The sequence below is a fragment of the Phyllobates terribilis genome, unplaced genomic scaffold, assembly GCF_046119375.1.
Source record: "Phyllobates terribilis strain yellow unplaced genomic scaffold, ASM4611937v1 Scaffold_1__5_contigs__length_1240528914, whole genome shotgun sequence".
Classification (NCBI taxonomy): Eukaryota; Metazoa; Chordata; class Amphibia; order Anura; family Dendrobatidae; genus Phyllobates; species Phyllobates terribilis.
The window spans coordinates 718784506-718802573 of NW_027362761.1; the positions used below are offsets into that span (position 1 = coordinate 718784506).

Consider the following 18068-nt stretch of genomic DNA (forward strand, 5'->3'; position numbering starts at 1 on the left):
GGTATGTTGGCCCATTCCAAGTGCCTCAAGGACACTGTTCTCTCCTGGTTCTCCTCCTATCTCTCTGACCGCTCCTTCTCTGTGTCTTTTGCTCCTCCTCCTCTCTCCTTCCCCTTACTGTCGGGGTTCCTCAAGGATCAGTCCTAGGCCTCCTTCTTTTCTCCTTGTACACCGCTCCTATTGGACAAACAATCAGCAGATTCGGTTTTCAGTACCATCTCTATGCTGATGACACCCAATTATACACCTCTGCTCCGGACATCACCCCTGCATTACTACAAAAGACCAGTGATTGTCTTTCTGCTATGTCTAACATTATGTCCTCTCTCTGCCTAAAACTGAATCTGTCAAAAATTGAACTACTCGTATTTCCTCCCTCCACTAACCTACCTGTGCCCGATATTGCCATTTCCATTTGAGGCTCAACGATTACTCCCCAGCAACAAGCCCGCTGTCTTGGGGTCATTTTTGATTCAGATCTTTCCTTCACTCCTCACATCAAATCACTTGCTCGTTCATGTCATCTATACCTCAAAAACATCTCAAGAATCAGGACTTTTCTCACCTTTGACTCGGCAAGAACTCTTACTGTAGCTCTTATTCATTCTCGTCTCGACTATTGCAACTCTCTACTAATCGGTCTCCTTCTTATTAAACTCTCCCCTTTCCAATCCGTCCTTAACGCAGCAGCCAGGATCATATTCCTCGCCAACTGCTACACCGATGCCTCTTTCCTGTGCCAGTCATTGCATTGGTTGCCCATCCAATATAGAGTTCAATTTAAACTTATCATGCTTACCCACAAAGCACTCCATGCTTCAGTACCCCCCTACATCTCCTCCCTTGTCTCAGTCTACCAGCCTACACGTGCCCTCCATTCTGACAATGACTTAAAACTAAAATCCTCCATAATCCGAACTTCCCACTCCCGTCTCCAAGATTTCTTGAGTGCTGCGCCAATTCTTTGGAATGCACTACCCAGGACAGTTAGATTAATTCCCAATACCCACAGTTTCAAGCGGACCCTAAAAACCCATTCTTTAGACTGGCGTATCGCCTCAACACACTATCTGTCCGTCCCAGTTTTCCCCCATATTAAAATCTTCTTCAATTTCAGGTTCATACCATCCATGCACTTAATAGCCTCGGTCAAGACTGTACACATACTGGCTGGCGACCAGTCCATGTATTATTATTTATCCTATTTAGTATATCAAGGCTGCATATATATGCTGCATATATATATGTACATTTTACCTATTGTGTCTCCCCCATTTCCTCATAGACTGTAAGCTTGCGAGCAGGGCCCTCACTCCTTTTGATTTGAGATATGCTTATTCTGTGTTGTTTCTATAAGTCCCCCCTAAAATTGTAAAGTGCTGCGGAATATGTTGGCACTATAAAAGTAAATATTATTATTACTATTCCTCCATGCAGATCTCCTCTAGAGCAGTGATGTTTTGGGGCTGTCGCTGGGCAACACGGACTTTCAACTCCCTCCAAAGGTTTTCTATAGGGTTTAGATCTGGAGACTGGCTAGGCCACTCCAGGACCTTGAAATGCTTCTTACAAAGCCACTGTTTCGTTGCCCTGGCGGTGTTCTTTGGATCATTGTTATGCTGAAAGACCCAGCCATGTTTCTTCTTCAATGCCCTTGCTGATGGAAGGAGGTTTGCACTCAAAATCTCACGATACATGGCCCCATTCATTCTTTCATGTACACGGCTCAGTCGTCCTGGTCCCTTGGCATAGAAACAGCCCCAAAGCATGATGTTGCCACCCCCATGCTTCACAGTAGGTATGGTGTTCTTTGGATGCATATCAGCATTCTTTCTCCTCCAAACACGATGAGTTGTGTTTCTACCAAACTGTTCTACTTTGGTTTCATCTGAACATATGACAATCTCCCAATACTCTTCTGGATCATCCAAATGCTCCCTAGCAAACTTAAGACAGGCCCAGACATGTAATGGCTTAAGCAGGGGGGCACTGAAGGATCTGAGTACCTGGCAGCGTAGTGTGTTACTGATGGTAGCCTGTGTAACGTTGGTCCCAGCTCTCTGCATGTCATTCACTAGGTCCCCCTGTGTGGTTCTGGGATTTTTGCTCACCGTTCTTGAGATCATTTTGACCCCACGGGGTGAGATCTTGTGTGGAGCCCCAGATCGAGGGAGATTATCAGTGGTCTTGTATGTCTTCCATTTTCTAATTATTGCTCCCACAGTTGATTTCTTCACACCAAGCTGCTTGCCTATTGCAGATTCAGTTTTCCCAGCCTGGTGCAGGGCTACAATTTTGTTTCTGGTGTCCTTTGACAGCTCTTTGGTCTTCGCCATAGTGGAGTTTGGAGTGTGACTGTTTGAGGTTGCGGACAGGTGTCTTTTATACTGATAACAAGTTCAAACAGATGCCAGTACTACAGGTAATGAGTGGAGGACAGAGGAGCCTCTTAAAGAAGAAGTTACAGGTCTGTGAGAGCCAGAAATCTTGCTTGTTTGTAGGTGACCAAATACTTATTTTCCATCAAAATTTGAAAAAAATTTCTTTCCAAATCAGACAATGTGATTTTCAGGATTTGTTTTCTCATTTTGTCTCTCATAGTTGAGGTCTACCTATGATGTCAATTACAGGCCTCTCACCTCTTTTTAAGTGGGAAAACTTGCACAATTGGTGGCTGACTAAATAAGTTTTTCCCCACTGTATATATTCTGGACATGTCCAGAACATATGTCATAAAGGTCTGATGGGACCCACCTATAGGACTCCAACTTTTTTTTAAATAACCAGTGGCACACATTTTGTAGAACTGACTCACATTGGGAAAATCATATGAATAGGCACAACTGTTAGTCTTTCTAGATAGTTGGTATGCCACAGTTGGATGAAAATCTCATACAATAAACATATACTTGCAATTTAGTGTATTCCTCTAAACTGTTGTCATACTGCAAAGTCTTTGTATATCAGCAGTCAGCAGGCTCCCTAGAGTTATAGCTAGAGTTATACATACAAACAACCTCTGGAAACAGGCCTCAACTCCTATCTGGCATGTAGTGAATAAATAAAATATTGAGAACACAATAGCAGCAAGAAAATACATACAGGAATTGTTATGATGTAATAGTACGACTAGTTCTGTAATCTTCAAATATGGGAAAGAAGTTACCTTCCATAGCGTATCTCATATCCTGAGCAAAAAGACTCCACATAACTTCGGCACTAATTTTACCAACATTAAGCTCCTGGGGGAACCTAAGTGGATACACAGAAGAAGTCAGAGAAGGATGTATAAAAAATGAAACACTAAATATGGTTATAATGTTAGTCTACTAATAAGTAAGTACTTTATAGTTGCCATAAGGAAAGGAGAAGGGAGGACTAGAATGAGGAATAAAATATAACCTTTATTGGTAAATTCTGAAGTAATGTGATTAAAAACAAAATAACTGCAGTGGCACTGTATGTTCCAATGGTGAACATATATATTGGACCACTATTGTGTATCATAGGTTTCAAGGATTCCATAGTGATGACATCGGGGAGATCACGCAATATCTCACTGTGCCGTCACTATGTCACGGATTTCATCCGGAATCGCGAGCACACGATCCAAACTACTCACTTCTTAGGTATCGGCAAGCGACCAGTGAGCGTATGGCTTCACACCTCTGGATTCCAACGCATGGAATACGTGTTTACGCCATCCGTACGGTCACTGTCAGCTTCACAATAGCCCAATTATTATTATTCTCTGCCACCACCGTACAGATTTGAAATATAATACAGGCCTGGGTGGACGCCTGGATTCTGGTTTTGATTTGAACGTTATCGAACGTGACCCATTGCTTATAGTATCTATACCCCCTGGCAATGAGTACTGCTCCAACCTCAGCAAACTATTTTATGGTTAGGGGAAAGACCTGTCCACACCCCCTTGTGCCGACATCACAGGGGATGGGGCTCCACCCTTCATGTTTGTATTAAAAATCTGATTTTTGGGATAACTTATCGCTGGTTGATCCCAGAAGCCCAAAAGTGGTACCATATTTTCTATTATGATTTTACCTTCATTTAGAGACCACTCATGATATAGTTGCAGTCTGCTATTTTACTACTTTTGTGCCACAGCTCCCTGGTTTGGCTTACAGCAATGATAAAATATGCATATCGATTCTTGGCTGTCCCTGCCAATAAATATATGGATCCCATTATTATCGGAATTATGGAACTTACAATATTCCATATTCCGTAGTGGTGCTGGCAAGACTATAGACTTCCTTTTGAAGCTCTGGAAGCAAGCTTCAACAGTTACACATAAATTATTGCAAGCTTGCGTCTAATCACTCCCTGCGTCTGCCAGGGAGAAAGATGATCGCATTTTAATTAGGCTGTAGCTTTACAAGTCACTTCTACTGTAGGTGATAATTTGATTTGCAGAGGTACAGATGCTGGACTGTCAGCTCTCCTGTGACAAATGGGGAATAAGGGAGGAGTGAGGGGGCTTCAGGGGAAGAAAGAAAGAATATATTCAATATTTCTCAATAGTTCCCTGACATCCCCCCTCTTTGAGGTGGCGTAGGGGGCTGATTTACAGATCGCCTCTTTAAGCCCACCTCCTGGCCCACCTCTCCTACTGATCCGACAAGCCGCGAACCCAACTCGCCCAGAACCTCGACCGACTGGGGATCCAGCTTTCCGATCATCCTGACCGGTTCGGGATACATTTTCCCCACACCTCTGACAGGCTATGGGTACCTTGATCCCATACTCCTGACAGACAGGGGGACACACCTTCCTCTTACCTAGCCTGGTTGTGGGGCCTACCCTTCCTGCCATCATTTTTACCTTGGAAGCCGTGCTCGCTAGGGGGGAGCTACGACCGGCCAAGTCACAGTCCGTCGTGACACCGGTCAACGGCACGGGACCACTTTCCCTATGTTCCCCGTGTTTCTCCCCATTCCTGCTCATGACCTCTGGAGCTGTGATAGTCATGGGGCAGCTACCATTGACCATGTCACTATCTGGCGTGACAATGGTCACCTGCACGGGAGGACCTGCTTCCTGGTGTCTGTGCCTGCTCTCCTTGCTCATAGCACTTATGCTGGCTCGCTTTAGGGGATCCTCAGCAGCATCACCCCGTGGCCCTGTGGGCATTATACGACATATCAGATCTGGGAGGGTGTTCAGGAATATATCGGGCAACCAACCGTCCCAGATCAGTTCCCAATAGCACATTAGTGTTGAGATTCTCCGACACCCCCACTTCCCTTAACCCCCTACCCGCACCCCAGTCCAGGAAAACTCGGGCCATCGGTATGGGACGGCGAACACCCCCAAACCCGGTGACAGTCAGGGTCTTCCCAGTAATGAGTTCCTCTGGTAACACGAACTCAGGGCGGATGAGGGTACGTTCTGCGCCATTGTCCTTAAGGACAACAGTAACGGTGTTGCCCACAGTAACCGGTTGTAAGTTCTCCCAGACCCGGCCAAACGCCCCACCCACAAAAATAAGTGCTGCATTATGCCCCTGGGCCTTAGGTGTGGGGTTCTTCTTCTGCCTCTGCGGGCAGGTGAGGCTGATGTGACCAGTCTTGTAACAGGTATAGCACTTACGGGAATCAGATGCACGGCGGATGTGGGAAGATGGGGCAGGACCTGCTGAGGGCCGGCTGGCTGGAACACTGGGGGTGGTTGTCGGCTTACCCCCTCTCCACCTGGCGGCAGCTGACTTCCGCACCTCTGGTGTCCAGTTGGCCTCATAGACACCCGCGATCTGGGCTGCTTTGGCGGCTTCCTTCAGCTCCCGGTCAAGCACAAATTGTCGCACTTCCACTGGGCAAAGATGAAGAAACTGGTCCTTCACCATCAGATCCTTCAGTCCTCGAAGGTGGTGACTGACTGTCCTTGGACCCACTGCTCAAAGTTGGTCCGGAGCCCATCCACCACGTCACCGTACCTGTCATGTGGTCCACGTTAGAGGGCTCTGAACTTTTTCCGGTAAACCTCCGGAGTCAGCTGGTACTTTTTTTTCAGGGCCTGCTTGACGGCCTCATAGTCTCCATCTTGTTCTCGAGGGAGAGAAGCAAACACCTCCAGGGCTTTTCCTCTGAGCCCTGGAGTTAAGTACCTTTCCCACTGGTCTGTGGGCAGCTGATACTGCCTGCAGGCCTTTTCAAAGCCTCGCAGAAAAATGTCCAAGTTTCCATCCTTTTCAATTACAGGAAAATGCTTCGGACAGAGTTTAAAGCTGTTGGTGCTGTTGGACTCATGGATATGCAGGGTGGATGGCTCCTTCTGAATCCGGGCTAGCTCCAGCTGGTACTCTCGGTCAGCTTGGGCCTGGCGCTCAGCAGCCTCTCGGTCAGCTTTGGCCTCTTGCTCAGCTCGCTCCTGGAATTTCAGAATCAGCTGCAGTCATCCGTCATGATCGTCTGCGTTGAGCTGCTCCAAGGCCATCTGCAGGTGGGTGTCCACACTACCCTGGCTGCAGGTCTGGCTGGCAATCACAGGTGGGACCCCTGCAGCAGAGCCACCCGGTTCTTGGCTGCCCGCCCCCTCATCAGGGCTCTGCTGTTGGATGGGGTCTGCAGCACCTTGCAACAGTTCAGCAATCATTTGGGCCTTGTTTTTGCCCATGGGGTCAATCTGTCTCAGCTCACAGAGGGCAGTGATAGTGGCCTTTGACTGCTGGATATACCAGGGCTCTTCACGTGTAGCCATCATTGCCAAATAAAAGATAGGACAGAAAAACAAGAGAAGGGAGGGGTTGCAACTGCTATATGTACAGTAATGTCCCAGATAAAAAAAAATATTAAAACACTGAGTCTGATTTCCTAAAACTCTGCACAGAATTCTCTCAAGAACCATGCAAGTTTTCAGTGAGAGGAATGATTGCTCAATCCAGCCACTGATGTTCTGTAATATCCCACCGCTTGTCACCAATTATTATTATTCTCTGCCACCACCGTACAGATTTGAAATATAATATAGGCCTGGGCGGACGCCTTCGTTCTGGTAGCGTATATGGCTTCAGGTGAGGGAAGGATTACAGGACAAAAGAAACAGAACTATTAAATTTTATATTTAATCCAAAAGGGAGGCAGTGTTTAGGAAAAATATATATAAGGATTTTACAAAGGAGACATTACAATACATAAGCTGTTACACAAAATAATAAGGATTAAAGAAGAGACTTACTATAAGATCGCTGAGACGATTGAATATAGGTGGAGGAGGGGCTCCCCGATTTGATTTGAACGTTATCGAACGTGACCCATTGCTTATAGTATCTATACCCACCTGGCAATCAGTACTGCTCCAACCTCCGCAAACTATTTCAAGCTTGAAGGAGAGACCTGTCCACACCCCCTTGTGCCGACATCACAGGGGCTGGGGCTCCACCCTTCATGTTTGTATTAAAAATCTGTTTTTCGGGATAACTTATCGCTGGTTGATCCCAGAAGCCCAATCGTGGTACCATATTTTCTAATATGATTTTACCTTCATTTAGAGACCACTCATGATATAGTTGCAGTCTGCTATTTTGCTACTTTTGCGCCACAGCTCCCTGGTTTGGCTTACAGCAATGAGAAAATATTCATATCGATCCTTGGCTGCCCCTGCCACTAAAAATATAGGTCCCATTAATATCGAAATTATGGAACTTACAATATTCCATATTCCATATCGGTGCCGGCGAGACTACAGACTTCCTTTTGAAGTTCGGGAAGCAATCTTCAACAGTTACACGTAAATTATTGCAAGCCTGCATCTAATCACCCCGTGCGTCTGCCAGGGCGAAAGATGCTCACATTTTAATTAGGTTGTAGCTTTACAAGTCACTTCTACTGTAGGTGATAATTTAAAGAGGGACAGATGTTGGACTGTCAGCTCTCCTGTGACAAATGGGGAATAAGGGAGGGGTGAGGGGGCTTCAGGGGAAGAAAGAAAGAATATATTCAAAATTTCTCAATTTGCAAACTGTGAATTTTTTTTGCCCTGGAACCAAATAGTTATACCACACAAAATACATATTAAATAACATTTACCACATGTCTACTTCACATCAGCATCATTTTTTAAACATATTTTTTTTTGTTAGAAAGTTAGATGGGTTAAAAGTTAATCAGCAATTTTTCATTTTTCCACCAAAATTTACGAAACCAATTTTTTTAAGGACCACGTCACATTTGAAATGGCTTTGAGGGGCCTATGTGACAGAAAATACCCAAAAGTGTCACCATTTTAAAAACTGTACCGCTCAGAGTGCTCAAAGTCACATTCAAGAAGTTTGTTAACCCTTTAGATGCTTCATAGGACTTAAAGTAATTGTGGCAGCAAATTTCTCATTTTCACAAGGGTAACAGGAAAAAATGGACCATACAATTTGTTGTGCAATTTTTCTTGAGTACACCGATACCCCATATGTGGTTGAAAATTACTGTTTTGACACGTGGCAAAGCTCGGAAGGGAAGGAGCATCATTTGACTTTTGGAGCGCAAAATTCACAGGAATAGATAGCGGATGTCATGTCACATTTAAAAAGCCCATGACATGCCAAAACAGCATAAATTCCCACAAGTGACCCCATTTTGGAAACTACACCTCTCAAGGAATTCATTTAGGGTTATAGTGAGCATTTTTCACCCTCAGGCGATTCACAGAATTGTATAACATAGGGCTGAGTAAATGGAAAATTACCATTTTTTTCCATGAAAAAAGTTGCTTTGGCCCCAAGTTTTTAATTTTCAAAAGGTATAATGTGAGAAAATGTATGGTACAAATTATTACACAATTTCATCTGAGTACGCCAATACCCATATGTGGTCAAAAACTACTTTTGAGGCACAGTACAAAGCTCAGAAGGGAAGAATTGCCATAATGGAGTTCAGATTTTGCTGAAATGGTTTGAGGGTGCCATGTCACATTGGCAGAGCCCATGAAGTGCCAAAACAGCAGAACACCTCCATAAGTGACCTCATTTTACAAACTACACCCGCCCCAATGAATTCATCTAACGGTGCAGTGAGCATGTTGACATCAAATGTCTATACTATACTATATTATACAGTGAAGAAACAATAATTACATTTTTACCACTAAAATGTTGTTTTTGCCCCAAGTTTTTAACTTTTATAAGAGTTAATAGGAAAAACAGGTCAATACCCTACATGTAATGGGAAAAAATGTTTCAGGTACAGTGGAAAGTTCAGAAGGGAAGCAGCGCCATATTATAGCACAGATTTTGCTGTTATGGTCTGTGGGTACCATGACCCACAGAAAAAGCCCCTGAAGTGCCAGAATCCCCCCATAAGTGACCCCAATATACAAGCTACACCTCTCCATGAATTTTTCTAAGGTTGCAGTGGTCATATAGACACCACGAGTGTGTCACAAAATGTTATGCCATTGGGCAGTGAAGAAAAAATAATTACATTTTTACCACACAAATTTTGTTTTAGCCCCAGATTTTACATTTTCACACTTTGAAATGGGTAAACATGCTGAATGTGGCAATACCCCATATGTGTCTGTACAGTTCAGCTTTGCCACATGGTGAGACTCGGGAGGGAAAGAGCGCTATTTCACTCTTGGAGAACAATATTTCATAGAATAGTTTGTGGACTCCATATACAGAGCCCTTAAGTGCCAGGAGAGGAGAATCTCCCCTCAAATGACCGCAATTTGGAAATTACACCCCTCTGGGAATTTATCTACAGATGTAGTGATGATTTTGACTCCATGGGTGTTTTCCAGGTAGAAGCAGCCATTAGGCACACTTGTGTTTAGGCACACTTTGGCTCATTTGGATTTGAGAGAACAAAATTTGCTGGATCTTTTTTGTGGGGCTAGGGGCCACAGCACTTTTTGAGAGACTTTGGGCTATCAGTACCGTAGAAGCCCCCTATATTTCTATTGACAGATAATGGATCTGAGTGGGACTTGCTTTTTTGTGGATTGAGCTTTTATTGGGAACATTTTACATAACATTTTGGATCACATTTTTCCTGCGCTCTGCACTGAGCACTTACATCGAGATTCCATCTAAATCTCCGAATGACGTGATTTAGATAAAACCCCTGAGGGATCCATTCACTATAATGAGGCAGCAGCGTTGCTCTGGACTCCATCTGGCTTCCGTTCAGCGGAAGCCAGATGGAGTTCTTTTCGGATGTGCAGAAAAATGTGGTCTACAGTTAAAACATGGACACCACTGGATCGTAGGCCAGTCGGTATCCACAGTGTCTCCATTTGCCCCATTATAGGGAATCTTCCATCGGAGGTTCCGTCTGAATCACATATTCCATAGATTTACATGGAAACCCTGGTGTAAGCGCTCAGTGCAAAGCAGCGGATATATGTGAGCTGAGCCCTAATGTGATCTTTGGGAGGCAGAATGAACAAATCAACAGCAGGCCAAGAATTTGTTCTATTTATTTTTGATGCCATTCCTCGTGCGGTATAAGTGATTAGATTACTTTATTCTTCAGGTCGCTGCGATTATAGCGATTCCAGATTTATATAGTTTTCTTATGTTTGGCTGCTATCACACACAAAAAGACACTTTTTTTTGTAAAAAGCATCGCCATATTTTGAGAGTTATAATTTTTGCATATTTCTGCAGCCAGAATCAGGCGAGGAATTGTTTTTTGTGGGACGAGTTGACGTTTTTATTGGTACCATTTTCAGGCACATAACATTTTTTGATCGCTTTATATTTACGATTTTTGGGAGGCAGAATGAGCAAAAAACAACAATTCAGGAATTGCTTTTTTTTTTAAATGCTGTTCAACATGTGGTAAAAGTGATTAAACAGTTTTATTCTTCGAGTCAGTAAGATTACAGCGATACCACAGTTACATTTTTTTTTATGTTTTGCCTCTTTTATACAATAAAAAACATTTTTTAGAAAAAAGAACAGTTTTTGCATTGCTATATTCTGAGAGCTATAGCTTTTTTATTTCTTCACTAATAGAGATGTATGGTGGTTTGTTTTTTTGCGGAACAAGATGGTGTTTTCAGCTATACCATTTTTATTTACATTTGTCTTTTTGATCGCGTTTTATTCCACTTTTTGCCAGGTTTTTTATTTATTTTTTTACGCTGTTTACTTAAGGGGCTAACTAGTGTAACAGTTTTATAGGTCAGGTCGTTCCGGACGCGGCAATACTAAAGATGTGTACTTTTTTTTTGTTTTTTTTTGTTTTTATGTAAATATACATATTTATTGGTATAATATTTTTATCTTTTTTTGTGACTTCTTAAAAATATTTTTACAATTTTTTAAAACTATGTTTTCACTTTTTTACTTAGTCCCTCCAAGGGACTTTAACTTTTATTACTCTGATCTCTGATATAATGCATTGCAATGCACCAGCACTGTAATCCATTATACATGTTAGTATTACACTGACAAAATGCCTTTTAGTCCATGCTCTTGGCATGGTCTAAACGTGCCACCGTAGCTGGCAGAACCGGAAGTCGTCACTTGACCTCAGGTTGCGATAACAACGATCGGGGCCTCGTGATGACGTTGCAAGGGGCCGAGCGGATGGTAGAGGGAGCCCCCTCCTTCTCCTAGCCTTCCAAATGCTGAGATCGCTATTCATCACGGCATTTAGAGGGTTAAACAGCCGGGGGCGGTGGTGCAGACACCGCCCCTGGCTGTGACAGCTGGGGCTTGACTATCACTTAAGCCGAGCTCCCATCGGCGATCGGGCGGGCAGTGTTCCTGTGCCCTCCTGATCTCCAGGATGTACCGGTACGTCCATTTGTGGGAACACAGCAAAATAGGATATGCCGGTACGTCCAATGTCGGGAAGGGGTTAATAAACATGTGACCGACCTCCATCCAACAAATATTATTGTTTCTGTGTATTATTTATTAAGTCAATAAGGTGCCTTATGGTACCATTTGGGTGGTAGTTCAGGCCTCCCAACAGTCTTTGTTTTCTTGTAAGAAGTAACACTTACTGGTTTAGACATGGAGTGTAAGAATTTTTATCCTCTTCTATTATGGACACTATTAAAGTAATTAGTTTTGACCAAAAATCCAGATTCTTGATACTTGGGCCCTGCTCCTCAGGTGGTACCTCCCCCTTCTTAGCCTGTGATGGATAAAAAAGGATGAGAATAGTTATATGTGAAAATGGTATTCACTTTTTAAACTGTGTGTAGAGATACACCTCTAAATGGTAAGGCTGCATCCACACATCCGTGGCTATTTAAACACCTGTGTAAAACAGACTTTGTGTCATCTGTTTTGTCTCCATTTTGCATCTGTGTGGCATCTGTTTATTTCTTATCCCTTTTTTGAACTGAAGCAGGTAGACTGTCTGAACATTTTACATTATTGACTCTTAACAATAAATCAATTAAAACGGATGAAACTGAAATGGAATACCGTATATACTTGAGTTTAAGCCGACCAGAGTATAAGCCGAGGTACCTAATTTTACCACAAAAAACTGTGAAAACTTATTGACTCGAGTATAAGCCTAGGGTGGGAAATGCAGCAGCTACTGGTAAATTTCCCCATTCTGGTAAGTATTGCCCCCTCATCCCCAATCCTGGTATGCATGGCCCCTTCATCCCACAATCCTGGTATGCATGGCCCCCTCATCCCACAATCCTGGTATGCATGGCCCCCTCATCCCTCATCCTGGTATGTATGACCCCCTCATCCCCCAATTCTGGTATGCATGGCCACTTCATTCCCAATCCTGATATATATGGCCTCCTCATCCCCCAATCCTGGTATGTGTGGCCCCATCACAGCACACTTGAAAAAAAATAAACACTTATACTCACTTTCCTTCCTGACCTCTGCTCCAGCGCTGTGTCCTGTCTGCAGCAACGTATTTCAGCATCTGAGGCGCAGTGCGCGCTCTCAGACACTGATGTGAGCTGCTGCTGCCGACACATTCATTCCTCTCCACGCCAGGATCATGTGCGTGGAAAGGAGCGAATATGCATTCACTTTAGTAGCGGGCACTGTCAGCAGGAGCCTCGGCTCAGCGCTCCTCCGTGCCCGCTACTAAAGCGAAATGAATATTCTCTCTTCTCCACACCCATTCATTTCCCTTTAGCAGCGGGAACACGTGGTAGCTGCAGCAGCGGCTACTGCCTGTGCCCCGCTCCTCCACACCCCCCCCCACTATCCACCAACGGAATCTCTGTATACTCAGGTATACCCAAGTATAAGCCGAGGCGGGCTTATTCAGCACAAAGAATGTGCTGAAAAACTCGGCTTATACTCGAGTATATACGGTAATAAAATACAAAGTACAGTGTATGTCAGCTGTGTTTCATCCGATTTACAGAGATCCCTGTAGACTTTAATTACTGAGTCTGATCTGCAAAAAGGATTAGAGGGGAGTTTGTGACCCTAAGAGACCGGAGACTCAGACAAGTTTTTTAAAACTGATGTGTATGGACCAATGAAACTCTATGGGTCATTTTGCTGTCCGAGAAAAAAATGGACAGCGTACAGATGGAGGAGTCCAGGGGAGGAGTCCTGAGGAGATAATCTGCATATTCCCACTGCATTTTGGGGTAAGTGAAGAGTCTCCGCGAGCTCAAAGAACACTGGATTTTGGCTGTTGGAGCTGAAAAGAGGACATCGGTAAACCAGGGGAGGAGTCCTGAGGAGATAATCTGCATATTCCCACTGCATTTTGGGGTAAGTGAAGAGTCTCCGCGAGCTCAAAGAACACTGGATTTTGGCTGTTGGAGCTGAAAAGAGGACATCGGTAAACCAGGGGAGGAGTCCTGAGGAGATAATTTGCATATTCCCACTGCATTTTGGGGTAAGTGAAGAGTCTCCGCGAGCTCAAAGAACACTGGATTTTGCCTGTTGGAGCTGAAAAGAGGACATCGGTAAACCAGGGGAGGAGTCCTGAGGAGATAATTTGCATATTCCCACTGCATTTTGGGGTAAGTGAAGAGTCTCCGCGAGCTCAAAGAACACTGGATTTTGGCTGTTGGAGCTGAAAAGAGGACATCGGTAAACCAGGGGAGGAGTCCTGAGGAGATAATTTGCATATTCCCACTGCATTTTGGGGTAAGTGAAGAGTCTCCGCGAGCTCAAAGAACACTGGATTTTGGCTGTTGGAGCTGAAAAGAGGACATCGGTAAACCAGGGGAGGAGTCCTGAGGAGATAATTTGCATATTCCCACTGCATTTTGGGGTAAGTGAAGAGTCTCCGCGAGCTCAAAGAACACTGGATTTTGGCTGTTGGAGCTGAAAAGAGGACATCGGTAAACGCTTTTTTTTTAAGCTTTTTTCACTGTTTTCAGAACATTAACAATAAGAACATGGAAGAGTCCAGGAGCCATTTGGTGAGCTGCATATCCTGCTACATGTTCACAGACTTGCCAGTGGAAAAGCCAAACTTCACATGCCAGAAATGCAAGCTTGTGTCCCTGTTGGAGGAAAAGTTGCGAAATCTAGAAGAGAGGTTAACTACCTTGAAAATCATTAAGGAAGGTGAAGAGTTCTTAGACAGAGCAGAATTATCTCTTCATGATTCAGAAAGAGAAGAAATTCGAACTGCACCTGACGAAACAGAGGAATGGAAGCATGTGACCCACAGAAGCAGGAGGATCGAGAGGCAGTCAGCACCCATACTGCTCAGGAACCAGTACCAGGCTCTCACGCAGGAGAACCATGAAGAAATACAGCAAAATAAGACTTTGCCAGCAATGAATAACCTTGTAAGCCCTCAGAATCCTCCTGGATGGAGAAAGAAGAATGTTGTGAAGAAAAAACGGAGAGTGGTGGTCATGGGGGATTCCCTGTTAAGAGGAACAGAGGCCGCTATCTGCAGACCAGACATAACCTCAAGTGAAATGTGCTGTCTTCCAGGAGCAAAAATTAAAGATGTGTCTGACAGGATATCAAGACTCTTCAGACCTACAGATCACTACCCATTCCTGCTAATACATGTGGGGACAAATGACACCGCAAGAAAGGACCTGGAAACCATCTGCAGTGACTTTGAAGACTTAGGCAAGAAAGTGAAAGAATTGGGAGCGCAGGTGGTCTTCTCATCCATCTTCCCAGTGGATGGCCATGGAACAATGAGGTGGAATAAGATTCTACAGGTGAACAACTGGCTACGTCGATGGTGCCGTCAACAAGGATTTGGATTTCTGGATCACGGAATGAATTACCTATGCGATGGACTACTTGCTAGAGATGGGGTGCACCTTACGAAGACTGGAAAACATGTATTTGGAAGTCGCCTTGCTACACTCATCAGAAGAGCTTTAAACTAGAACAATGTGGGAAGGGAAGCAAAAGGCCAGAAAAAGCCATACAGCTGACAAATACTATTGAGATCTCTGCTACTGGAAGTGGAAAGGAAGAACAAAGACAAAACAATTTAAATAATAAAAATATGGGAGGAAGAGAAACCAATCACAAACTAAAATGTTTTTATACAAATGCACAAAGCATGGGCAACAAACAAGGAGAATTGGAACTACTAATGCAGGAAAAGGAATATGATGTCATTGGAATCACTGAAACTTGGTGGGACGATACACATGATTGGAATAAAAGGCTAAAAGGATACAACTTATTTGCAAGAAACAGACTTGATAAACGAGGAGGAGGTGTTGCATTGTATGTTAGAAAAGCGTATATCTGCACAGAGATTGAAGCTTCAGAGACTGGGAGTTCTGTGGAAACTGTTTGGGTAAGAATACAAGGAGAGAACAACGGAAAGGACACCATTGTAGGCATTTACTACAGGCCACCTGGGCAAGCTGAAGATATGGATGAACTCTTTATGTATCAAATGACCAAGTTCTCCAAAAAATATGACGTAGTGGTCATGGGAGATTTCAACTATCCAGACATTTGTTGGGAATCTCTCTCAAGTAAAACTAACAGGTCAAGCAAATTCTTATCCTCTCTTGCTGACAACTTTATCTTCCAAAAGGTAGGGGAGAAAACAAGGGGATCTGCTACTTTGGATCTAATCCTTATAAACAGGGAGGAAATGGTTGAGGAGGTAAAGGTGGCTGGGACCCTAGGAGGCAGCGATCATGCTATTATAGAATTTTGGATAACTAGAGGAGGAAGACATGTGAAGACTCAGACTTCAAGGTTAGATTTTAGAAAGGCAGATTTTAAGAGACTCAGAAAGAGAATAGGAGGGATCCAATGGCTGGATGTCCTTAAGGACAAAAATGTCCAGGAAGGATGGGAAATTTTTAAAAATGAGATTCTCAAAGCACAATCGTTAACAATCCCGAAAAGTAGGAAGAATGGGAAGCATTTAAGGAAACCAGGATGGATGAACACAGAACTTAAACACATGCTAAAAAGAAAGAAAGAAAGAAATGTTTATTAAATGGAAAGAGGGAGGCATATCTAAAGAAGATTATAATGCAGTCTGCAGATCCTGCAGGGCTCGTATCAGGTTAGCTAAAGCTGACAATGAATTAAGGCTTGCAAGAGATGTCAAAAGCAATAAAAAAGGATTTTGGGGGTATGTCAAAAGTAAAAGAAAAGTCAAAGATGCTATAGGATTTTTACAGGATGAAAATGGAGAAATGGTAAGAGAGGATGTTGAGAAGGCCGAACTTTTTAATTCCTATTTTGCATCTGTTTTCTCTCAGAAAGAAAATGTAACATCAACTGATCTTCACTGTCCTTTTAAAGGAATAGAGGAATCCAAGTTATCTGTAAACAGAAAGATTGTGAGGGAATATTTAGCTAACATAAATGAGTTCAAGTCTCCAGGTCCAGATGAATTACACCCCAGAGTACTGAAGGAGATCGTAGAAGAAATTTTAGAACCACTCTCCATAATCTTTGAAAATTCTTGGAGAACAGGAGAAGTCCCAGAAGACTGGAGAAGAGCAAATGTTGTTCCTATCTTCAAAAAGGGGAAGAAGGTGGACCCAGGGAACTATAGGCCGGTGAGTCTGACTTCTATACCAGGAAAGATCTTTGAACAAATTATTAAACAACATGTATGTAAGTACATGGATAAGAATGAAGTGATTAACCAGAGTCAGCATGGGTTTGTAACTAACAAGTCATGTCAGACTAATTTAATTTCCTTCTATGACAGAATCACTGACTGGGTGGATCAGGGAAATGCTGTAGATATAGTATATCTTGACTTCAGCAAAGCATTTGACAAAGTATCTCACACCATCCTTATTGAAAAAATGACCAAGTATGCAATGGACCAGGCAACTGTTAGGTGGATTCATAACTGGCTTAGTGATCGGACTCAAAGGGTGGTTGTAAATGGCTTCACATCCAGCTGAATGAATGTCTCAAGTGGGGTACCACAGGGCTCCGTCCTGGGACCTGTATTGTTCAACATCTTTATCAATGATTTAGATGAAGGAATTGAGGGTAAACTGATTAAATTTGCTGATGACACAAAGCTAGGAGGGATAGCTAATACTAGAGAAGAGAGAGAGAGGATTCAAAAAGACCTAAATAAACTGGAGCAGTGGGCAGCAACCAACAGAATGGTTTTTAACAGGGAAAAATGCAAAGTACTACATCTGGGCAATAAAAATGAAAAACGCATATACAGAATGGGAGGAATAGAGCTAAGCAACAGTACATGTGAAAAAGACTTAGGTATACTAATAGATCATAGACTGAACATGAGTCAACAGTGTGATGCAGCAGCAAAAAAGGCAAATACAATTCTGGGATGTATTAACAGAAGCATACAGTCTAGATCACGTGAAGTCATTATCGGTCTTTACTCCTCTTTGGTCAGACCTTATCTGGAATACTGTGTACAGTTTTGGGCACCACATTTTAAAAAAGACATAGACAAACTGGAGCAAGTTCAGAGAAGAGCGACCAGAATGGTGACTGGTCTGCAAACCATGTCCTATGAGGAACGGTTGCAGGATTTGGGAATGTTTAGCTTGCAAAAAAGAAGACTGAGAGGAGACTTAATAGCTGTCTACAAATATGTCAAGGGCTGTCACATTGTAGAAGGATCATCTTTATTCTCATTTGCACAAGGAAAGACTAGAAGCAATGGGATGAAACTAAATGGGAGGAGACACAGATTAGATAT

General features: G+C 43.3%; 1 protein-coding gene across 1 annotated transcript in view; it reads right to left on the minus strand.

The window, feature by feature from the left end:
* Nucleotides 1-18068, minus strand: part of UNC13A (unc-13 homolog A) — a 338122-nt gene that overhangs the window by 69853 nt on the left and 250201 nt on the right. The window contains exons 26-27 of the mRNA XM_073686302.1: nucleotides 11974-12107; nucleotides 3167-3252 (exon numbers count right to left, since the gene is read on the minus strand). Of these exons, the coding sequence (XP_073542403.1) occupies nucleotides 3167-3252; nucleotides 11974-12107 (220 nt within the window). The remainder of the gene's footprint in view (nucleotides 1-3166; nucleotides 3253-11973; nucleotides 12108-18068) is intronic.